Below are 24809 nucleotides of genomic sequence, written 5' to 3'. Positions count from 1 at the left end.
GAGAGACGTGACCCCTCAGTGAATTGGTGGTCCTCTCGAGCCTCCGGATGGCACGCCGCCCTGTTGGCCATAGCAGGTATCACCAGCTTTTTGGTAGGCTGCTGCTGTAGACTCCGAGGGTTGTGGACATCTTACACCGAGGCCTCCACCCACTTGCACAACAAATGGCGCAGCAAGCAGGGTCCCCCACACGACAGTGTGTGTAGAGTTGTTTTTGGTATTCTCTTTTTATTTTTTTGATGTCTACAACATCTGCAGCGGTGTCTTTTCTTTTCATTCCCGATATTGGTTATTTATGTCTCCTGTAGAGACTGTCAATTTTATTTACCTTTCCATAGAATAAGCTTTTTGTTTTGTTTTTCTTTTTCAATTTCATTGTTTTCTGTTCTTATCCTTATAAATTCTTCCTTCTTCTTGCTTTGAGTTTATTTTGCTGTTCTTTCTCTATTTTATTGGGGTGGGAGCTTACATTATTGATTTGAGAATTTTCTTCCTTTCTAATGTAAAACTTTAGCAGTATTAAATTTCCTCTCACCACTGCTTTAGCAGCAATCTATACATTGTGATATGTTGTGCTTTCATTTTCATTCATTTGAATGTATTTTAAACATTTCCTTGAGACTTCTTGTTTGATCCATGGGTTATTTAGAATCCTGTTGCTTAGTTTCCAAGTGTTAATTTCCTGTTGTTTTTCTATTACTGATTTCTAGTTTAATTCTATTGTGTTCTTAGAACATACTTTGTATGATTTTAATTCTATTAAGATTGATGCAATTTGTTTTAGGTCCCAGATTATGGTATATCTTGGTAAATGCTCCATAGGTACTTGAATAGAATGTAAATTCTTCTGTTTTGGGGTGGAGTGTTTTATAATTGCTGGTTAGATCTTGTTGGTTGATAATGTTTTGAATCCATAGAATCCACAAGGAAAGGCTTGAATGTGGCTTGAGGTGATGGGCTCTGGTTGTTTCCTGTCTTAGTCTCACAGTGCATACCTCTGTTCTACCTGTCCTCCTGACAGCTCTCAGCTACACAGTCTCCACATCACCATGGCCACCGGCAGCTTCAGTGACTACTTGGGCGCCGCCATATTGGCGGCCAAGTCCAAGCCGTTTAGGGAGGGGGCGCAATTTAGCGGATCGCCATGTTGAGTACTGGCAATCCTCATCCTAGAAGCCACTGCTGAGCATGCGCCCACCAAGGCGGCGCCGAAAGGAATCCCTCAGGGACTGGGAGGGATAGAGAAAGAGGAATTAGGTCCCGTTTTAGTTTTTGTGATTATAGTCACCACCTAAGGTAAATGACTACTGCCCTGTGAGATCATGGGTGAGGGGCAAGTGAGTGCAGGGATGGAAGCATCCGGGGCTGAGTGAGGAAGCATCTTTGTCCGTGATGAGCTATCGGGTCAGTGATGGGGGCGGTCAATTGATGTAATAATGGAGGTCGGGGTGGTCTGGATGGTGGATCCGCGGGTGGAATGCTGAGGTCTGTTCGATCTTTGACGGTGGATATGTGGGCGGAGGGATGGGGTCTGTGGGATCTGTGAGGAAGGATAACCGCGGGGCTGAGAGATCCTCCGGGCGAGTGTTGCTAGGTTTTAGTTGATTGCCTCTCTTTTATCCTTACCTGCTTTGTTCTATTTTTGACTTATTATCATGGTATATTTCCCTAGAGATTTAAAAACTATATTGCCATGGAGTTGCATGTTTCCATTTACCTTATTTAACTCCCTATCTAGATTGGTAATTTCAATTTAATGTTCCACTTTGATTCTGATTTGTTTAAGAGAGTTTCTTTATTTCCAAATTAAGATCGGTTTAATTTTATTGTATTGTCCTAAAATATAGCCTGCAAAGTCTCAACTTTTAAAAATTTATCAAGATTTTATTTGAAGCTAAGTTACACAATGAACTTGTTCAGTGAATATAAGACAAAGTATATTTTCTGTTTGTATGATGCAAAGTTCTCTTTATATTAAGTATAACTTGTTTGTATTTTTCAAATCTTATTTTTCTTTCCTAATTTGGTCTATTTGAGTCATTATACCCTGAAAGAGATATAATCTCTCACTAATAGTTCACTTTGTACTTCTGTGTGCTTTTTTGCTAGTTTTATTTGAGTATGTTTGGGGAGAGGTATACATACATCTAATAATGGTTAATGCATTTTGTAATACCTTTGCTTTTATTGAATACTATTATTATAGACTTCCTCTTTTCAACAAAACCCCTATAACCTGAATTTCACTTTGATGTTTACATTGCCATCCCTGCTTTGACTTTTATTGCATTTGGATGATGTATCTTTGCCCAGGGCTGTATTTTATGCCGGAGGGTGTCAAAAAAATGTATATGCAGGACTTGTATTCATGTTTTGTTATCGGTATATATTGAATATTTCAATTTTAATACAGGTTTTTTTCCTTTCTTAAAATATGTATACATTTTTTGGCACCCTCTGTATTTGTATTTGTCTTGTTTACATTAACTACTTGTAAATAATAGATACGTTTTTTTCCCCAAATCCATTCTATAGTTTCTACTTGTCAATAGGATAATTTTCTCCCTTTAGTGTAGTAATACTTTACTTGATTTTATACCTCCCATTCTAATGTTCACTATTTATTTAACTCATTTTCTGCTTTTTCTTTCTTTTTCATACTTACATTGGATTTATGAAATTTCTGTCCATTGTTTTCATTCTACACCTATATAACTTCTGTTTTCCTGAGATGATTAGAAATGTTTTGTCATAAGCTATTACTAATTTTCCCTTTGGCCTCCTTATTACATCATCATCATTGTCCTTTTTCATAATTATTATTTTCTTTTGAGGTTTCTCATCTGATTCATTTTACATTCATTTGGAATATCTTTTTGGGTAATTTCCTCAGATAGAGATACTCTGCAAGTGCTTTTATTTCTGAAAAATATCTTTCTCTGGCCCTAACAGAGAAGTGGTCTTTTAGATGCTATTTCTGATATTAGCTTTCATTACTGCAGATGAAATATTTTGATTTTCTGAATACTTTCTCTGTAAAATATCCATTTTTTCACATGTGCCTTAGATTTAGAAATGTTTTAGATTTTTTAATTAACCTTTAAAATTCTAGAATAGTCTTAGATTTGTTCTTTGATTGGGTTCCTCCCTGTGTGTTTAAGTTTGTGGGGAAGACTAATGGTACAGCCTAGTGGTAAGATTGGTAGGACGTGTGCTTAGATGCTTTCTCAGGGCTCATTGCAGGTGTAGTTGTGTCTCAGATTGGGGCTCTTGGGATCACTGATGGAGATGAATGATGGGTATTGATAAAGGTGCAGAGGCCAGTAATGGGGGCATGTTATATATTGATATAAAAAGAAATATGTATTTAGGTCTTCACAGTTCCCAGCACATAGCTCCTAAAACCTTTGTAACCTCCTAAGTAATAAGATCTATAGGGGCATCTTTTGTTTCTAGTTCCTGAAATAGATCCAGAAGGATAAAGGTGAAATGGATTTTTTTTGTGTTATGAGTTTTGTACGTTAGTGAAGTAATTTTTGGAAAGCTCCTAGATAACTACTGGATGAGGGCTGGTTGCCAGGTGAACCAATCATGTGATTACAGGGTGGGAGTTTGAAACCCACCTCCTGACTGGAGGTTGAATAAATCACCAATGGCTAATTATTTAATCAATCATCTGTACATAATGCAGCTTTCATAAAATCCAAAAAGATGGAGTTTGGAGAGCTTTTGGATTGAACATGTGGAGAGGCGGAGAGAGTGGGGCACCCCTTCCCACATACCATGCATCTCTTCCATCTGGCTGTTCCTGAGTTACATTATAATAAATTGGTAATCTATTAAGTTAAATGCTCTCCTGAGTTCTGTGAGCTACTCTAGCAAATTCATAGAATCCGTGGAGGGGGTCCTGGGAACCTTTGATTTATAGCTGGTTGGTCACAAGCACAAGTAATAATCTGGACTTGCTATTAACATCTGAAGTTGGGGTGGGGACAGTCTTCTGGGACTGAGTGCTTAACCTGTGTGATCTGATGCTAACTATAAGTATGTGGTGTCAGAATTGAGTTAAATTGTAGTATATCCAGCTGTTGCAGAATTCCTTGGTGTGGATGCCCTTTCACACACACACACACACTTGGTGGCCAGAAGTATTGAGAGTAGAGGAAAACACACATAGGATTTTTTTCTTTACAGGGCATGGGATTGATGGAGAGCCAGTGTTGGGAGCTCTGTGATTTGGGGCCTGTGGGCAGCAGGATGTGGGAATCAGTGATTCTGAGGCACGTGTATGTGTTCCTGGGATAGGGTCCTTGTGCAGTGATTGACAGTTGTAGCAGACTGAGAAGTGGGAGTGAGGAATTAGATGCCAGGGTTGGTGATGACTTGGGTCTCTCAAGTTAGATGATGTCTGATAATTGCATTCTGTGTGGATTACTGATTTTGTAACAATAGCAATAGCTAATATACTTATGTGCCATGCATGCATGGGCTGAGATGTTTTCAGGTATTATTATAACATAGGGTTGTTTATTTATAAAGTGTAAAGATGAAACTGAGACTGAAGTGAGTTCTCCAGATTGTCACAGCTAGAAGGTGGAAGAGCTGGGATTCAAATGTACATTGATTTGTTTCCACACCTTATATCTTTCCCCTGTGCCATCATGTTCCACACTATTTGATGTACTCTTGGGAGGAGGCTGATTAGCTGTCATGGTGTGGCATTCTCTCGCTGGATCCCTTTGTGTTTCCACAGAACTCTGACGTCACCAGTTAGTTGAGGCTTCAGGATCTCTTTTCAGACTCCAGTCCACCTTGGCTCAATATCTGGCATTCTCTGGATATTCACCAGGCTTAGGGCTCCTGGGAAAATTGGAGTTGCTAAGATACACAGAAGTGAGGCCCAGTGTGAACATGCTAACTAAGGTTGTCCCATAGGCCCCAGATCCAGCTCATACCCTGGCTCCAGGTGAAGGAGTAGGGGGAGGGAGTCTCAGAAGCAGAAATTTTCTCAGAGCAGGACTTGCTGAAACAAAGCATTATCCTTTTTCATTGTGAACAGTACTGGCTGATGTGTTCCCTGAGGCTGTTCTCTGTACTGGGACAAGTTTTATTTTTGTTTTTATTTTTAGTTTTTATTACAGAAACTTTCAAACATACACGAAAGTAGAAAACATAGTATAATAAACTCCTGTATGCCTTCATCATGCAGTTTCAATAACCATATTTGCCAGTGTTGTTTTACCTATTCCTTCCCACTTGTTTTGTTTTGGCCAGAATATTTTAAAATAAATCTTGTATACCATGTCATTTCAATTTCACCACAAATGCTTCAGAATGCAAGTCCAACTGATGTGGACAGTCTTTTTTGTTTGTTTCTTTTTTGCATAACCACTATTCTATTACGCACCTAACAAAAGTGACAGTAATTCCCTGATATCATCTGATACTCAATCTATAGTCAAATTTCTCTGATTATCTAAAAAAATAACTTAAAACTTTTTACTATGAAAATTTCAAAAATACAAGTCAAGCAAGTAGTATCATGAGCCTCCATATAACCATCAATCAACTTCCACAATTATTAGCTCATGCCACTCAGTTGTCATCTATACCTTCCATTCCCCCACATTTTTGCACTTCTGTGGAATTATTTTAAGCACATCTCAAACACTGTCCTTTTATCCACAAATATTTCAATATATAAATGTAAAAATAAGTACTTTTAATAAAAACAGCAACAGTGCTATTATACTGAAAAGGGTTCCTGAACCCAATTCCAATGTGTAAGGTGGGGGTGGGAGGCTTCCCACACACACACAATACCTAGCAATCCTTATACGTGCAGGGTATCCAAGAATTCAACTCAATTTTTTACACTAGCTGGGGCTGGCATTAGATTCCCCAGGTTAAGGGTTTAGTCTTGTAGACTGGTCCCTCCCCTTGGATTTCAGATGCCAGTCACAGCCCAGGTATGTTTCTGCTCGAGCAGTGGCTACAAATTGGACGTTCCAGCACCCCACTTGTTGGGTTTAGTTTGCTAGAATGGCTCCTAGAACTCAGGAAAACCAATGTACTCACTCCATTACCGATTTATTACAAAGGATATTAAAGGATACAAATCAATGGCCGGATGGAGATACATAGGGCAAGGCATGTGGGAAGAGGCACAGAGTTTCCATGTCCCCTCTGGCCATGCCACTCTCCCAGCACCTCCATGTGGTAACCAACACAGAAGCTTTCTGAACCCTGTCTTCTTGGGTTTTTACAGAGACTTTATTACATAGGAGTGGCTGATTGAATCATTGGCCATTGGTGATTGATTTAACTCCAGCCTCTCCCTTCCCCAAAGGTGTGGGTGGGACTGAAAGTTCCAGCCTTCTACTTTGGTTGGTTCTCCTCATCTTTAGGTGCTTCCAAAAGTCACCTCATTCAATAACAAAATACACCTTTATCACTCTCAACCTTTAGGAAATTCCAAGGGTTTAGGGAACTGTGAACTGGAAATGGGGACAAAGCCCAAATATGTATTTCTAATTATAAATTACAATCTTACAGTCCACTTTCTGGTCTTTGAATGTGGTCTTTTATAGCAAAACAATCATAAAGGTCAAAAGATACTGGCACATTACTAGAATCCCATTAATAACTACCCAGTCAATCATATCATGTGAAAATACCTCCCAGGGCAAAGAACTCAGGTTTGTAGGTATTAATATTATATCAGGTTTCTCTTACTGTAACAGTAAAATGCTCAATCTGATTCCATCTTATTCAAGACTTCTTTGTTCCCATGGCCTTCAGGCTAATAGCTTCTGGTTGGTTTTACATACAGACATGCTCATCATTAGAGGGATTCTGCTTATGGCTTGAGTTTTATAAAAACAGTCCCTCCCATTTCCCCTTCCCTTGACATAAAAGAAACCTGAACCCTGTACTTTCTTAAGATGGATTTGAGGTACCACTGGCTCCCATCTTATCGGTTGGCACCTTCTCAATCAATAAACCTTTCCTAACTCCAAACTGATGTTTTGAGTTTTGACCTTTTGAAGTGTTTGGCACTTTGGACCGGTAACAATTTGGTGAGCTTTTTCTGCCCATGGCAGACCAATCCCAGCTCACATTCCCCTCTGTGAGTACCAAGCAGCTGCCAAGACCATTTTGCTTTGGGGGCATTGAAGGGACTTTCCCCAGCAGGTAGGTGCTGGTTGCCCTCAGCACACAGCTCATTTGGAATAAGAAAACATCTGTGGACTTTGGTCTACCAGATATCTGGGGTGAGTTGCTCTGGTGTGCACAGCTGGGAATCATTCCTCTCTGTCTGGGCTTTCTCTCTCGGAAAAAGCCATCTGCATTTTGCAAGCCTCCATCTGATAGTAGAATCAGGATTGCTAGACTCTACCCATTTATTTGTTGTGTCTTTTGCAAGCCGACAGGCTTGATTTGGAAGTAGGGTGAGTCATCCTGCTGTGTACAACTGGGAGCTCCCTTCCCCTTCATTTCATTTCCTCTGGGATAAGCCAATTTGTTTTGTATTTGTTTAGGGTACCCTATTGCAGAGGGGAATAGTTGTAGGACTTGTACCCAATTTGTGAACCAGTTTGTTTACATGTGTTAGTTTGGCCATTTGAATTTGAAATTTGTAAAGCCTAGTGTATCTGAGGAGAGAGTACTCAATTGTCTTGTGTGTCAACCTGAGGCTTCTTCCACTATTGGTTTGGAAGTAAGAAATAAAATGACATTTGTGTGTACTTTGCTTGGAAGTAAGAAGTAAAATGGGGTCAGAAGGTTCTTATCCCTACCTCTAGTCTTTGCCTCCAGACATGTAATAATGGGCCAGGGAGCTGTGTCCTACACAACTAGACTGAGAAACAATGGCTTGAACCGTAGTGGCGGGGACGGGGGTAGGGGAGCCGGAGGGGGTGGCAGAAGAAAGGGGGGAAAATGATGGCTATTCATTAAATATCTAAGTCTACCAAATAAGAATCCTGAGAAAGAAAGTTTTATGAAGTTTTATGTAGTCAAGCTTATTAAGATTAAAATAAATAATCAAGGAAGTAGATGCAAGTATCAAAAGTAAGCTGATGCAAAGTTAGAGTTAGGTTTTCTCTCTGCTAAAAAGGACAAAGTTTCTTGGACTATTGGTCTGCTACTGATACTGTGAAAAAATTTTCTACCTAGAAAGCAAAGATTCTGTGTTTTATCCAAATGATTTGCTGTATTTTATGTTGTCTTAATCAGGTCCTTGGTTACTTAAGAAAACTGAATCTCCTCAGTAGTAAGAACTAAGTTTTGCTAATAATTATATAAACTTCTGTATTTGTATTTGAAATTTTTTGTTGCCACTTTGGTGAAATGGATAATTAAGCACTGCTTCATAAAGACTTATGATCCTATTTAATCAAATGTCTAAACCTTTTGATATATTTTGACAAACTTCCCAAAATTTAAATTATAAATACATTCTTGACCTGGGATAACTGAGGTGTTATCCTCAGTTCCTGGGATACCTCAAAAGATTAGTTTTCTCTCTTTACAAAGGAGAAATCGTAAAATAATTAAGCTGATTTTGGTATGTTGAAATTACATGGGAAGCTTTGTCAAATAAAGAAATAATTATGTTAAGAAGGTCATATTAAAATTACAACTAAATTATAGAAGAATCAACCTCAAGAATCATCTGAAGACTAGTTGAACAAAACCCCTATAACTAAGGATATAAAAAAGAGGCCACATCGAGACTGAAAAAAAATTATTATGTTGTATTTGTATGCATATATTCTTTTTTTTTTTAATAAGGTTTTCTTCCTTTTTTTTTTTTTTAACTGGGGAATGGGAACAGGACTTTATTGGGGAACAGTGTGTACTTGTGGGACTTTTCCAAGTCAAGTTGTTGTCCTTTCAATCTTAGTTGTGGAGGGCGCAGCTCAGCTCCAGGTCCAGTTGCCCCTTGTTGGTTGCGAGGGGCGGAGCCCACCATCCCTCGCAGGAGTTGAGGAGTCCAACCTTGTGGTTGAGAACCTGCGCTCCAACCAACTGAGCCATCTGGCCCCCTGGAGCTGAGCAGTAGCTCATTGACTTCATTCTAGTGGTGGGGGGGCCCCGGCAGCTCACTGGCCCATGTGGGAATCGAACCGGCAGCCCCATTGCCCAGAGCTTGCGCTCTAACCAGCTGAGCTACCAGTCCGCCCCTGTATGCATATATTCTTATTCCTAAAGTGAATGTTATAGAGATAATAAAATCTTAAAGAGCCTACAAAGTTGTGATAAAATTTCCTTTGTAATTGTAATAGTCATTTTAAAATGTTACAGAAAAGCAAATTTCTTTGTCAACAGCATTATAATCAGATCTTTTTTTGGGGGGGTGCCATTTACAGAATCGTTTTGCCCTGATACTTTTGCAAATATGTTTCATTTTTAAGATCCATGGAGAGGACTCTGACTTACTCTAAAATACAGGTTTCTGAGAATTAATTGTCAGATCATGCCTTTAAATTGGATGAAGATTTGTAGAACTCTAAGGAATAATTGGATTTATAAAATGCTGGTAAACGATCAAGATAAGCAAGAATTGATTATATGGGACTGAATTGATCAAGGATGGTTATAATTTTTATAACATTTTGTTTGAAATATTGCTGATTTTTAAATCTTTTTTGTTTTCCAGATATAAGGGAACTTGTTTTTCTTAGAGCTGTTTGGTAAATTATACCTTTGTAAGCAGTATTGAAACATTTATATATTTCTCCCTACCTCCAGAATTTGGAGACTCTTAATGAGTGTGTATTGTTATTTTCATGACAATATGGTTATTTGCCTAAATTCAATAAGAATCTGTTCTCTTTATAACAGGACACAATTTGAAACTGGTTTTGTTACCAAGACTTTGACTGGAATGTCATGTTGAGAGACACATGCATAGACGTGAATGTCACCAGAAAGCTCTAAGGAATTAAAATTGACTTTGGAAGCCAATGAAAGCCACTTGGAAAAACAGCCTGATACCTTGCTTGTGGTTCACAGCCATCTTTCCAGGTAAGAAATGAAGGTTCCTTTCCTGGGAGATGGCAAAAGAAGAACCTCAAGACATTTTGGGGAACTCGGGAATCTGAGGGATTCACCAAATCTCTAGGTATTGCAGATGAAGTCTGATGGCGAGACTGTGGCTTCGCTTCTTAGCCTTGAGAGGTTAGAGTTCAATCTGGAGATTCTTTATGGAATTCCAGCAGAGCAGATTTTATAAAGCTTATGTGATCAACAGTTATTTTTATTGTATTTATAAAAATAATCAGGCCAAATTTATTAAAACTAGACGTATGCAGTAAATTTGTCTTAATTTGGCTATCTTTGATAAAAATGAGGGTGATTTTGGAGAAAGAAATTATGTTTTAATAGAAACTATAACACAATTTGTGGATATTAGATTCTAGTTCAGTTAATTGTCTTTGAAGTTATTTATTACCTGTAAACTAGATTAGATCCTGAAGTTTTCTAGTTTTCTTAAATATTTGCCTACACCCCTCAAAACTAACATTTCATTTTTCTCCTATCCTTTGACTTAGAATTATTCAGAACTAAAATGGTTTTTAATTTTTTTTCAATTACAGTTGACATTCAATATTATTTTATATTAGTTTCAGGTGTACAGCATAGGGATTAGACATTTATGTAATTTACAAAGTGATCCCCCAGATTAATCTAGTATACACCTGACACCATACATAGATATTACAATATTATTGAATATGTTTTCTATGCTGTGCTTTACATCCCCCTTCTGATGTAATTGTGATTACAAACTGTGGACAAGGAGAATTTATCAGATTGTCAGTGCCTACTTTCATTTTAACAAAAATGAAGCTTTGGGCCCTATACCTAGAAATCTTCTAGACTGACAGCCTTACAGACTCAGAAACTGATTTATAATTTGCTCTGAAAAACCTTTGTTTTTGTTTTGTTTTCATAAATCTTATCAAATACAGCTGTTTGGTCCATTCTACTGCTGAAGCTTTAAGACTCCAACAGACCACCTTAGAGTCTTTGGCACATGGTTCTTAGATAATAGGATTGCTTTTGATTACTTGTTTGCTGAACTGGGAAGTGTTTGTACAGTGGCCAGCTCATCATAGTGTTGGTCCTGGGGGACATAATAACAAAAGTTACTCTTCTTTGTCTCATATTAGGGTGCAGGTATCCTGATCTGCTGCTACTTCTACAATTGCTGTGATATCTGCTTATAAATCGAACACCCAGTATTCTCCCCCCACCCCCCTCCCCATGCAGCTCAGGGACCATCAGGGAAGAGGTGGGCATGTGAAATTGTAAGAGCCAGATTAGAGGGGCACAATGGGCAGACAAATCTGACTCCATCTTAAAAGCTAATGTTACCCCTTCATTGAACGTGGACCTGGTTGCCCCATTTCCCTCAATTTAAGAAATCAGCAAAAAAAGGGGAGGAGGGAATACAATGGAGGAAAGTAATATAACGGAGTACATGCTCAGTCTCCCTGACTCCTTGCTCATGCCTGCTTTCTTTCCACGTCCTTGAGGTTAATAGCTTCTGCTTAGTCCCGCATACAGACATGCTCATCATTAGAGGAATTCTGCTTACGGCTTGAGTTTTACAAAAACAGTCCCTCCCATTTCCCCTTCGCTTGACATGAAAGAAGCCTTGAACTCTGTACTTTCTTAAGATGGATTTGAGGTACCACTGGGGCTCCCATCTTCTTGGTTGGTGCCTTCTCGATCAATAAACCTTTCCTTACGCCAGACTGATGTTTTGAGTTTAGGCCTTTTGAAGCATCAGGCACATGGACTTTGGACCAGTAACATTATTACATAACTCATTTATTCATCAATTTTCCCTTAGATACTATTTTCCCTTCTCCACTTATCTCTAAACCCTTCCACCTTTGGAGGGGACATTCCATTTGCCCACTGTGCTGGTCCAGATTGCAGGCAGCAGTACTAGTCGAACAAGTGCCATCCCCTTGGTCCACTCCCATCCACATAGGGTTAAAGATACACAGGGGCAGAACCAGTGGGCTGGCTTTACCACCAGGCAATGTAGCTGCATTCACCGTTGCCCCAAATTTGCCAGATGGGCTGCAGGCACATTCTGCCCCATCAGACCCTTAGGCGCTGTGACATAAAGGTTAGAAACACAGTTATAGTTTCTTGTTTACAATCATCCCTTGTAGTTGCAGCCCTGGTGTATTACCACTGCATCAAATAGGAAAATAAAATAAAAATGGAGGTGATGGGGGGGAAGAAAGGATACAGCACCTTCCCCACCCCTTCTTCCCCAGATCCATCAGAAAAACAAGAGGAATCTATCCAGTGGGGACACTTTACCTCCTCATGTTGAGTGTGAGTGCACACTCATGAAGGTGTGTAAGCCAGCACATTATGCCTTTCTCTCCCCATTTTTGACAGCAAATGTTTCAATTGCCCATTATAATTATTAAAACTATTACTCTGAGGAGGTAATAGTTACTCTCTGCCCATTGTTGGACGTTATGGGCTGTACAGTATGTTCGTTGGTTTGGAGAAACAGTACTCAGCTGTCCAAATGAGTGCAGTGTCTCCTGTCCAGGTTGTTTCATAATACTCTGGGCATTTGCATCTACTACCAGGTAAGCAAAGCCCAGTCCCCGGTCTGTGTATTCCCGTCGGGACCGATTTGTAACCTCCTAAAGCTACAAGCAGCAGTCTGACTTACCAGCTATGTTCTGTCCCCGACCGCACCCTCGCCTAGCCATCTGCAGTCTCTGTCTCTCTTGTTGGTGGGCAGAGTAGTTTTCACAGGCATTTTACTGGCTTTAGGGGGTACAAGGTAAATACGTCTAGATTCAGCCCATCTCTGCTTTGCTGCAGAGCCATGTCCACTCATGTTACGGACCCAGGTGCTCACCTCAGTCAAGCACATGGGGATGTCTACTTGTCAATTCCAGGCACCTTCCAATCCTGGAAGGGGGTTCTGCTGGGCACAACGTGTCCTAATTTAATGCACCCCTCAAATTCTCATAGGCCTGTGCCCCATGTGGGCACCCATTTAAGAGGCCAGGTTTTATTGTCCTACCTGACCATGTGACCAGGCCATTGGCCACTGCCTGAGTCAGTAAAAACCCAAACGGGATTTTACCACTGTCCAATCAGAATGCTAGCCTTCCAAATAAAATGTCAATTTACCTTGAAACTGCCATTCATAAACCAAGCAGCTCTTTGTTGGTCAGTTGACGGTTCCTGTTAGGGCACTGTCCACATGACAGTACAATCCGACAGCTCTGTGGGCAGTTCCAAAGTCAGCCCTAGGGGAAAAGAGGCTCCCCGTTTGTGAGTATCCTCCTTGTATTCTCCAGGTACCATGAACCTGTATAAACCATTTTCGTTTTATTGTGGAACTCTTCTGGGCACTGCCATCCACATTCTTCTGTCATCACCCAAGACATAGTGGGTATTTCAGATTTCAAGGTAATTTTATGTCCTTTGGTCTTAGAGGTATCCTCAGTAATGGAATCCTCAGGTGGCAAAAGTAGTGAAGTGTCCCTCACGGAAATTCCCTTGTTAAAGTCCCAGTACCCATTGCTGGGAGGCACTTCACGTTCTCTGCCATAAGCCTGTCTTTGCCCCACAAAGGGTTGTACAGAGAATCTGTCCCTACCAGCACTCCAGCTTCTAGTCCACATTGTGTGGGCTCAGGCAATCTTACTGCCTTCCATTTAGCATGTCCAACTAACATTGCTCGAAGGGCAAGTTTACAATACCAAGTAGGGGAAATGTTCCCTAGTCATAATGTCCACGCTCAGAATACAATCAGGTAAAGACCCAACCCACTTCATATAAAACCTGCTCAAAGATACTAATTCTCCTACAAACTTTTACCTTAATTCTATCGGGCTTATATTCCTAAGTGTAGCCTGAATTAAGACTTCATCAACTGGTTTGGTTATACTAAAACTAGATAGGGAAATGTCTCCCAGCCAGGCATAATACTCATTCCCATAAAAGATTCAGGTAGAGGAGACATAACTTCTTTATGTAACACTTGCTTAAATATTCTAAATTTCATAATTTTATCAACCCTTATATTTTTACATTCTTTGAATCTAACTGTAGCACAAGTTGGCTTCACCAACGGATTTTGGTACCACAGTTTGTGGGACTCCTGTATCAAAGAGTCCTGGAAACTTCTCCATGCCCTAACCATTTTACCAATTCTTGTGCAAAAGCCTTTGGGTCCCCAGTGAGGGGTCTAGCCAGGGGACCCTGGCTGTTTTGTTCATCATTAACTTGATTAATCAGGCTAACCTCTACCCCAAGTTATTGCTGGTCAGGTTTCTATTTGCAATTTTTGTCTTCTCTTTTTAAAGTCCTCTAAACTGGGGTAAATAGACTGAACTTCTTTGGGGACAATTAAAGTTGGGGCCCAGTAGGGGGTTTCTTTGGCCCACCCAACCTTAGTAGCACTGTATGAAAACCTATGTTTTGACTTCATCAATGTTATTTGTCCCATTTTTTAATAACCATCTAAAGATTTCCACCTTGCTGGGATGAGTCCTCTGATTCTCCCTATTGTTTCTTCTTTGTTTTGCCTCTATCAATATTTGCTTTATTCACTTTATTTCTTAATAACTTAAAAAAATATACCCATTGGAAAGAGTCTCTTGAGTCTCCCCTCAGCCTCTTCCCATTCTCTTAATTAACCTAATGTTTTTTATTAGCATCTATAAGACATGTCCACCCAGTGTAAATGGTTCAGGAGACTGGCTGGAAATAAATGATAAAGATTTATTTAAGGGTCTTAGAATTTGCAAACCACAAACACAACTAGGCAAATCCCAGAGTGTTTAAAAAAAAAAAAAAAGCTGAGGGTTCCTCTTATAGTAAAAAATACATTGTTGAGAAGAATCAGTCTTGCGTGCTTAGCTTATGGATTTGTTCGAGATGATAATCCTCTAGGTGACCGGTGATTTGGATACTGGATGCCAGGTAGTCTGGATACATGAACATTCTTTCCTTAGTCCTTTAAGGGGTAATCAGAGGATTAACTGGAAGTTTGATATATATCCAGGCATTGTTGCAGGACTGGAAAGTTCAAAAGTTTTAAGTTCCCAGGCTAGTTAAAACAAGAATAGTATTGTTGTTTCCTCATACCCAACCAACTTGATTTTAGTAATTTGGCAGCTTAACTATAGTAACTCCATTTTATTTCTTCACTCTATTTCTCATTGTCCCCCCTTTGATCATGATTTTTCTTTTAGGAAACATAGATCATACAAAATGTTTTAAAGTTCCTCGATGCCAAGGTGGCAATGCCTTTCTTGGGTCCGTAGTGTCCCTCAGAGTGGGGATATGGGCTAGAGACATGCTTGCCATATATGAGTCAGCTCAGTATTTGTGCCAATTTTGAGGTTTAAGCATTAGGAAAGGACCAATTAAGACATTATATCAGTTTTAGAAATCAGTCTTGAGAAATCAGTCTTGAGAATAGTTCTGTTCAGTTAAGCAGTTGTCTCTCATTTCAGGAGGTGATGATGCAAATGGCTCTTACAGTAAGGCCTATGCTACAAGCAATCATGCATTTAATGAGAGTCATCTCTATGGAAATCAAAGAAAAACAATGGCTAATGATTGAAGCAGAGTGTAATCCCAGTTTCTGAGTTCTGAAGGTAGCTAGTCAAGAAGATTTGCAATTTCTGGCTCGAAGCGTCTTCGGATGGAGTGAAGCCTAGCAGTGACGATCTGATAGGTCCTGCTGATTTGCAGTTTAAATGTCTGTGGTGATCTTTCTGCAACAGGGATAAAGACTGTCCATATATGAGCTGTTGTGGTGATTTCTGTAAAGTTTATATCAGTTGTCCAACTTTAACTTGCACGCCTTTAGAAAAGGGCAGTTTTAGTTCTCAGTGATTGCAAATGACAAGGGTAGGAGAATTATTGGGAATAGAGTCATAGCCAGGTGTTGGGGGAGACTTTAAGAATTCATGATCTGGTCCAGTTCACAGATAGGGAAAAAACCTAAAAAGATAATGAACAGCACTAGAATCTAATTTCCACAAAGGTGTATCCCTGAAGCATGAATTTTATCTTTAAAATTATCCTTTTCCCCCCAAAGATAGCCAAAATGAAACTTATTTGTTTGCAAAATAAGTCTGATTTCAATAAACTTGATAGTTATTTGTACAAAAACAATAAGAATAGCAATTGATCATATAGAGTCTTTTAAATCTGCTTTGCTGGATTTTTCATAAGGAATCTTTAGATTAAACTTTAAAAGGCCTCTCAAAACAAAGCCTGAAAAGGACTTGCTATCAGACTTTACATGTAATACCTATAGATTTGGGTGAATCCTCTCTTCTTGATGTTCCTACACCTGCCAGGAAGTGACCTTTCTTACTTACCTGCTAAGACTGCTAGGTACCCTGTAACCAAGGTACAAGGCCAGTGTTTCCGAGGGTTTTTTTTTATTGGTTTTTATAAGTCACTCTTAATTCCTTAAAGCTGTCTGGTCATATCTGAATCTATTCATGTTTCTCAAATATGACATTCCAGTCAAAGCGTTGGTAATATAACCAGATTCCAATTGTGTCCTGGTACAGGGAGAACAGATTCTTAACGAAGTTAAGCAAATAACAATATTGCTGTGAAAAATGAGAATACTCGCTATCAGTTTATGAATTCTGAAGGGATCAGGTAGGGGAAAAAATATTTCAATTCTGCTTACAAAGATAATTCACCAAATTGCTGTAAGTCATAGTTAGCTGAAGAGGAAAGGTTTCCTTTTATTTGGGGGAAAAAAAATGAAAGAATCAGCAATGTTTCAAGCAAAAAAGTCATAAAAATTGTAATTATCCTCATCAGTTCATTCAGTCCTATGTAATTAAAACTTGTTTTACTTGAATCCAATTTTTCTGTTAGTTCTCAACCTTGCCTGATGATTGAGGGTGGTAAGGTCAATGATAATTTCAAGAAGTCTGCAGGACTTTCTGTCAAGTCTTATATATAATTTGCTCAGTGACCTGGGTGCCTTGAACACTAGATATTGTGGAAGGTATACCCCAAGTGGGGAACATTTTCTAATACATAGTTTCGTTGCCACTGTGAGGGTATCAGCCTGTAACAGGCGGAGACTTCAACCCATGTGAGAAACATACATACCCTGTTTCCCCAAAAATAAGACCTAGCCAAACCATCAACTCTAATGCGTCTTTTGGAGCAAAAATTAATATAAGACCCGGTAGTATATTATTATATTATATTATATTATATTATATTATATTATATTATATTATATTATATTATATTATGCCAGGTCTTATAGTAAAATAAGACTGGGTCTTATATTAATTTTTGCTCCAAAAGACGCATTAGAGCTGATGGTTTGGCTAGGTCTTATTTTTGGGGAAACACTGTAGTAGAACACCACCTTCCTGGTGTTCTGACAAAGAGTATCAGAATATTCTGTTCTGTTGATTTATATATATCTTTATATGTTTCTTCATCAATTTCTATAGTAGTCACAGTTGCTTCAGCATCTCCCAGTATCATATTCAAATGTTGATCATAAGCATGTAATCTACCTCGAAGCTGTCTGTCATTTCTCATTTTCATAAATTCGCTCACCCAGGCTGAGCCTGATGAGATTCAGGGGATCTTCTACAGAGTTGGTAGTTTGTTGCTAGCCCATGTTGTCCGCCATATTTCTCATTCAACTCTTTGTTAGAAAAATGTCATTAAAAAGTTGGAGAAGAGGGGCTGGCCCGGTGGCTCAGGCAGTTGGAGCTCTGTGCTCCTAACTCCGAAGGCTGCCGGTTCGATTCCCACATGGGCCAGTGTGCTCTCAACCACAAGGTTGCCAGTTCGATTCCTCGAGTCCCACAAGGGATGATGGGCAGCGCCCCCTGCAACTAGCAACGGCAACTGGACCTGGAGCTGAGCTGTGCCAAAGCAAAGTTTCCACTTAAAGTTCCTTTTAAGAATTGTAAGGGGAAAAAGCTGTAAGCAAAGGAGAACAATGAAATAGTTAGAAAGCTTCCATTTTGGTCTTTCCTGTGGATGTTCTCACTGCTTGCAATTGGATGATTACAGAAGCTCAGAGCAAAATCATATTTTTTAAAAACAGTTACTTGTTTTTTACTAGCAAATAAGAATGTAAACATAAATATTACCTATAATTTTACCATTACTCAAATAGTATATCTGTTAACTTTTTAGTATTTTCCTTTCCGGTAATTTTCTCTATGTCCATGAATATTCATGTGTGTGTATATGTGTGCATGTGTGTGCACACACATTGTTCAGTGAAAAGAATCATACAGTTTGATATATTTTTATTTTTATGTGTCATTTTAACATTTTCTATAGTAGTTTAATTTTACATAATATTATGTCCTTTGGATACTCTATAAAATATTTAAGCAGTCCATAATTATTTGGTATCAAGATGTTTCTAACTTTTTGTTGTTGTTAGCCTTGCTGTGGTAAAGCTCCTGCATTTAAATCTTTGTGCAATACAGAATGATTTTTTTATGATGTACTTCTAGAAATCAGTTTTTGGGTTAGGTGCATGGATAGTAAGTGATGTGTGTTTTCATGTGTGACATTGGCATACTTCCTTCTTTCATGTGTCCCTCTGTCTATCTGTTTTCTCAGATCTGTGCCCTTTTCTCAGAAGAGCTAGAAATGACCAAGTCCCTGGTGAGTTCTTATTTATTCATATATTTGTTTGTTGCTTTCTTTATTTTCTAGTGAATTGTACAAAGCATCTAATAACCCATATAGTAAGATGCACCTAAATAGTATAAATAAAACCCATATAATATAAATAAATAAAAACTAAGATCAGAGAAAATAAAGAAGAGACTGTAAATTCCAAGTCAAGCATGGATTATATTAATAGATATATGAGTTGTGTGGTTTCACATAGTTATGAACTGTAAACTTGCCTCTGATTTTCCTGAAACACAGCAGTAATGGAAATGAGACAAATGATTTATATTGTTCACAAGTAATTTATTTCATCTATAGTAAAGATTTCCTACTTCTTGATGTTTGAGAAAATTTTTGATAGATCTTTGGATGGATGGAGACAAAACAGGGTCTTCAACAATCCTGTTAGAAGTGAACTGACAGGTTTTTCTATTGTCTTATAAAGCAGTGCTTCTCACACTCGCATATGAATTGGGATTCTGGTTTAGTAGGGCTGGGATTCCCATGTGATGTCAGTGCTGCTTGTCCAAGGACTGTGTTGTGAAGGTAAGTTTTGAAGCTTTACTGTGAACAGGTGTTGAATTTTGTCAGATGTTTATTCTGCATCAATTGACATAGTTGTGTAATTTTAGTTCTTTAGCCTATTGCTATGGTAGATTACATTGATTGATTATCAAATATTGAGCAGGACTTGCAACACTTGAATAAATCTCACTTGGTCATGTCATATACTTTTTATATATTTGTATTAAAATTTTGTTAAGGATTTTTATATCATATTTATGAGGGATATCGATCTATTTTTTTCTTTTATTATTACTATGTATGGATGAAAGTCCCAGCTCCCATTTTGTTTTATCCCACACCACCCCATTGGAGTGTGAAGGGGCACCCCCGTTCAGCCAGGCAAAAGTGGGATTCTAGGCTACCCACGGGGTCTTTACTGATGTATGTGGCATCAGGCCCAAAGTTTTTTGTTTGTCTGTTTGTTTTTAATCTGTTGTGTTTGGCCGGAGTATGTTTTGTTAAAAGTTTTCTGCCTTTCTAGGTTGCCCCTTTCTGGTTGTTTAGCTAGAGAGAGCAGACTTTTCTTGAGCTTTTCTTGTGTGTATTTGTTTCTGGATGTTTCTGGGTTACAGGCTTTTCTACCAAGGGTCCTCAGAAGTGAAAAAGGGAGGCAGGAGGGACAGAGTCAGGGAGAGATTTGAAGATGCTACTCAAAGGCAACAGCCTTTGGAGCTAGAGGAAGTGGACATGAGCCTCTAGAAGTTGGATAAGGCATGGAAATGGATTCTCCCTTAGAGCCTCCAGAAGGAACGCAGCCCTGCCAATGCCTTGAATTTAAGCCAGTAAGACCCATTTTGAAATTTTGATCTCCAGAACTGTAAGAAAATAAGTTTGTGTTGTTTTAGGTTTGTGGTGATTTGTTATAGCAGCAATGGGAAACCTGGAAGCGGGGTGATGCTTTAACAAATACCTAAAGATGTGGAAGTGGCTTTGGGATTTTTGTAATGGGTAGAAACTTTTAAGAAATTTGAAGAGCATGATAGCAAGAGCCTAAATTTCCTTGAACAGACCGGTGATAGAAATATGCATCTTAACGACCTACTAAAGGACTCAAAAGGAAGTTAGGAACACAGTGAAAAAAAAAAAAAGTATGTTGTTTTACAGAAATTATCCTAAACAGACTAGTGATAGAACTATAGATGTTAAAGGTGCTGCTGGTGGAGACTCAGAGGGAAATGAGAAACATGTTCATTGGAAACTGGAGGAAAGGGCATCTCTGTTATGTAGGGGCAGGAAGCTTAGCTGAATTTTGTCCTGTAGTTATGTGGAAAGCAGATTTGTCAATGATGAACTGGATATTTCTCTGAGATTTCCAAGCAAAGGGTTGAAGATGTAGCCAGGTTTTTTTCTTCCTGCCTATAGTAAAACATGAGAGTTAAGAGATAGATTGAGGGAAAGAACTACTCAGCAAAAAGGAACAAGATGATGATTTGGAAATTTTTCGGACTATCAAGGTTCTAAAAGTTGCTAAAATTACTTTCATTATCAGGAAAGCATGCTCTTGAGAGAGAGTTTTAAGTGAGGGAATTGAGATAGGTTTAACAGCAGGATACAGAATTACTGAAATGGAAGATGGTGGATAGATGTTTTATTTTTCTGGATTTTTGTAGGTAATTAGGAGAAATAGGTAAAGTGCACTAAATCCATTTTTTTTTTTTTTTGGAACTGTAAGCCTCAGTCTTTGTTTTAAACTTGAATGTTTAGTCCATTTACATTTAATGTAATTACTGATATATTTGAATTTATACATGCCACTTCATTAGTTTTACATTCGAACCATCTGTTTAATATTTTTTTTTTACTCCTTTCTTGGCCTTTTAGATTACTCAGATTTTTATTTTTTCCCTTTTTAACTTGCTTGTTAACATTCTTTTATTTGTTACTCTAGGTGTTACAATATCTATGTTTAACTCATTTTATCATCTCAATAATTCTAGGATACTAAAAAATCTTAAGTTTGTTTACTGTCACTTACGTTGGCATTATTACATTCATGCATTTAAATTCTACATATATTTTAAACTTTACAAGATATTATTGTTATTATTTGCATAGTTAGTATTTGCAGTTTTGTAAAGTGGGATTTGATGAGCTTCTTGAATGTTTGGGTTGATGTTGTTCACTATCACTTCTTAAAATATTGCTTCTGCCCCACAATGTCCCTTTTATCTTCTCAACTTTAATATTTTATTTTTGCTATGTCATATATGACAAATGTTACATGCTCTTGTGTTTGTTTTCTTTAAAATAAATCTCTGCTTCAGTTTGGATATTTTTCATTTGCTTGTTTTCCATTTTAGTAATTCTGTATTCTGCTGTTAAATCTATCTCTGTTCTTAATTTTAGATATTGGAATTCTGGGTTTTTGAATTTTTATTTGATTCTTTACTATAAATTTCAGTTATCTAATGAAATTCTCCATCTTTTTATCTAACTCCAATTCCTTATAGGAATGTTTATATTGAATATTCTTTCCTCTGGTTTTGGATATTTGGCTGTCTTTTGGCATTCTTTTTATTGTGTTAAATAGTATGTAAAGCATTATAAAAGTTCTGGATGATAGTTTCTTTCTCAACAGAGGATTCAGTTTTCCCTTTGTTAGCAGATACAGTGAAGATGAACACCTTTATCCAACTGGGTGCTGTGTTATGTTGAATCAAGGCTGAGCCAAAGCCCTAATAAGACTCAGCCTACCTCTGGTTCACCCTAGCCATCCCGGATATGCTGCTGAGAGCCCAGTTTGTCCTCTGTGGACCCTCCTGGTGGATGCCCAACTCTGTCTGTTATCAGACAACTTAGCTTATTTATTTATTTATTTATTTTTTAAGATTTTATTGGGGAAGGGGAACAGGACTTTATTGGGGAACAGTGTGTACTTCCAGGACTTTTTTCCAAGTCAAGTTGTTGTCCTTTCAATCTTAGTTGTGGAGGGCGCAGCTCAGCTCCAGGTCCAGTTGCTGTTGCTAGTTGCAGGAGGCACAGCCCACCATCCCTTGCGGGATTCGAGGAGTTGAACTGGCAACTTTGTGGTTGAGAGGATGCGCACTCCAACCAACTGAGCCATCCGGGAGCTCAGCGGCAGCTCAGCTCAAGGTGCTGTGTTCAATCTTAGTTGCAAGGGGCGCTGCCCACCATCCCTTGCGGGAGTTGAGGAATTGAACAGCAACCTTGTGGTTGAGAGCCCACTGGCCCATGTGGGAATTGAACCGGCAGCCTTCGGAGTTAGGAGCATGGAGCTCTAACTGCCTGAGCCACCGGGCTGGCCCCTTAGCTTATTTTTTTGGGTTTGCTTTTCAGAGGCTATCTGCTTAAGTTTTTAACTAGCCTATAGTGCTCTAGCATTTGGCCAATGCCCTGAGGGGAGAACAGGTCATATATTTGAGTTCTTCTGGTTTCTCACTCAAGTTACTGGTTCAAAACTGAATTTTCACCTTTTGCCCACACCCAGACTTGGTAAATGCTCTCAGTGTAAAAGTGGCTGCATATGTTAGCTTAAATCTTCAAAGTTCTCTCTGGATTCATGACCCGTAAAAGCTTTTTAGTGCTTTCAAACAGATGGTTTCAGTATGAGTATTTATATTTATAGTTATTCTTGGAAGAAACACTGGACTGCTACAATCTATTGTATCCCATCTGGAAATGGCAATACTTCAAAAGAGCCTCCTTCACATTGTACAGTTTTCCCATTTAAGGTGTAGATTCAGTGGTTTTTAGTATATTCAGAGTTGTGCAATCATCATCACTTTAATAGAACATTTTCTTTACCCCTCTACTCCAAATTCATACCTTCTGTCACCCCCAAATCCTCCCATTCCCTCTAGTCTTAGGCAACCATTAATATTTTTGTCTCAATAGGTTTGCATGTTCTGTACATTTCATATAAATAAAATCATGCAATATGTGGTCTTACGTGACTAGCTCCTTTCACTTAGCATGTTTTCAAGATTCATCCACATAGTAGCAGTACTTCATTCTTTTTTATGGCTGAATAGTACTGCTCAGCCATATTTTTATTATATTTTATTTATTTTTTAAAGACTTTTATTAAAATATAGATAACATACAACATTATATCAGTTTCAGGTGTGCACAATAGTTGTTCAATATTTATACACTTAAAAAAGTGATCATCAATCACCATAAGTCCGGTAACAATCTGACACCGTACCACGCAATAACAATATTATTGACTATATTCCTTATGCTGTGTATTATTTCTCCATGACTTATTTCTTTTATACCTGGATATTTGAAACTTTTATTCCCCTTCACTCCCCCCCATTTTTAAAAAATTTTCAATTACAGTTGACATTCAATATTATTTTGTATTAATTTCAAGTGTACAGCATAGTGGTTAGACATTATATAATTTAGGAAGTGATCCGCTGACTAGTCTCATACTCACATGGCACTATATATACTGTGTTTCCCTGAAAATAAGATCTAGCCAGACCATCAGCTCTAATGCATCGTTTGGAGCAAAAATTAATATAAGACCCAGTGTATTATATTATATTATAGACCGGTTCTTATAGTAAAATAAGACTGGGTCTTATATTAATTTTTGTTCCAAAAGACGCATTAGAGCTGATGGTCCGGCTAGGTCTTATTTTTGGGGAAACATGGTAGTTATTACCATATCATTGACTAAATTTCCTTTGCTTTACTTTACATCCCCATGACTATTTTGTAACCACCAATTTGTATTTCTTTATCCCTTCACCTTTTTCACCCTGCCCCCCAACCCCCCTCCCATCTATCACCCCAATAAATCTAGTACCCATCTGACACCATGCATACTTATTACAATATTATTGACTATATTCCTCGTGCTATACCTTACATCCCCATGACTACTTTGTAACAACCAATCTGTACTTCTTAATTCCTTCCCCTCTTTCACCTACCCCCAAATCCCCTTCTGTGTGGCAACCATCAAAATCTTCTCTGTACCTATGAGTTTGTTTCTGTTTTGTTTGTTTGTTTAATTTGTTCTTTAGATTCCACATGTAAGCAAAATCACATTGCATCTGTTTCACTCTGTCTGACATACTCCATTCATCATAATACCATCCAAATCCATCCATACCACCGCAGATGGCAAGAAGCCATTCCCTTCCATGGCTGAGCAATATTTCACTGTATATATGTACTACCTCCTCTTTATACATTATCCTCTTTATGATCCATTGATGAACACCCAAGCTGCCTCCATGTCTTGGCCATTGTAAAAATAATGCTGCAGTGAACATGTGGATGCACATGTCCCCTCGAAGTAGCACTTTGGGTTTCTTCAGATAAATACCCAGAAGTGGGATTACTGGGTCCTTCTTTGTTTCTTGTTATAGCCTTTGTTTTAAAGTCTATTTTGTCTAGAATAAGTATTACTACCCCAGGTATTTGTTCATTTGTTTGTTTTGTTTCCATTTTCATGAAATATCTTTTCCCATCCTTTTACTTTCAGTCTGTATGTGTCTTTCGATCTTAAGTGAATCTTTTGTAGACAGCATATGTAAGGTCTTATTTTCCAATCC

General features: G+C 38.4%; 1 protein-coding gene across 4 annotated transcripts in view; it reads left to right on the top strand.

Annotated features, from left to right (window-relative positions):
• The first annotated feature begins 1190 nt into the window (after positions 1-1190).
• ZNF484 (zinc finger protein 484) overlaps positions 1191-24809 on the top strand; it is a 43017-nt gene continuing 19398 nt past the window's right edge. The window contains exons 1-3 of one of the 4 annotated variants that reach the window (XM_033122123.1): positions 1191-1296; positions 9850-10032; positions 18652-18696. In XM_033122123.1, coding sequence (XP_032978014.1) covers positions 18682-18696 — 15 coding nt within the window. In that variant the 5' untranslated portion in view covers positions 1191-1296; positions 9850-10032; positions 18652-18681. Of the gene's footprint in view, positions 1405-9849; positions 10033-18651; positions 18697-24809 lie in introns of all 4 variants that reach the window. The other 3 variants (XM_033122124.1, XM_033122125.1, XM_033122122.1) reach the window with 3 other exon arrangements.

The sequence above is a fragment of the Rhinolophus ferrumequinum genome, chromosome 12 (genome assembly GCF_004115265.2).
Source record: "Rhinolophus ferrumequinum isolate MPI-CBG mRhiFer1 chromosome 12, mRhiFer1_v1.p, whole genome shotgun sequence".
Lineage (NCBI taxonomy): Eukaryota > Metazoa > Chordata > Mammalia > Chiroptera > Rhinolophidae > Rhinolophus > Rhinolophus ferrumequinum.
Note: the sequence above shows the minus strand (reverse complement) of the source record. Positions and strands in the feature narration are given on the sequence as shown.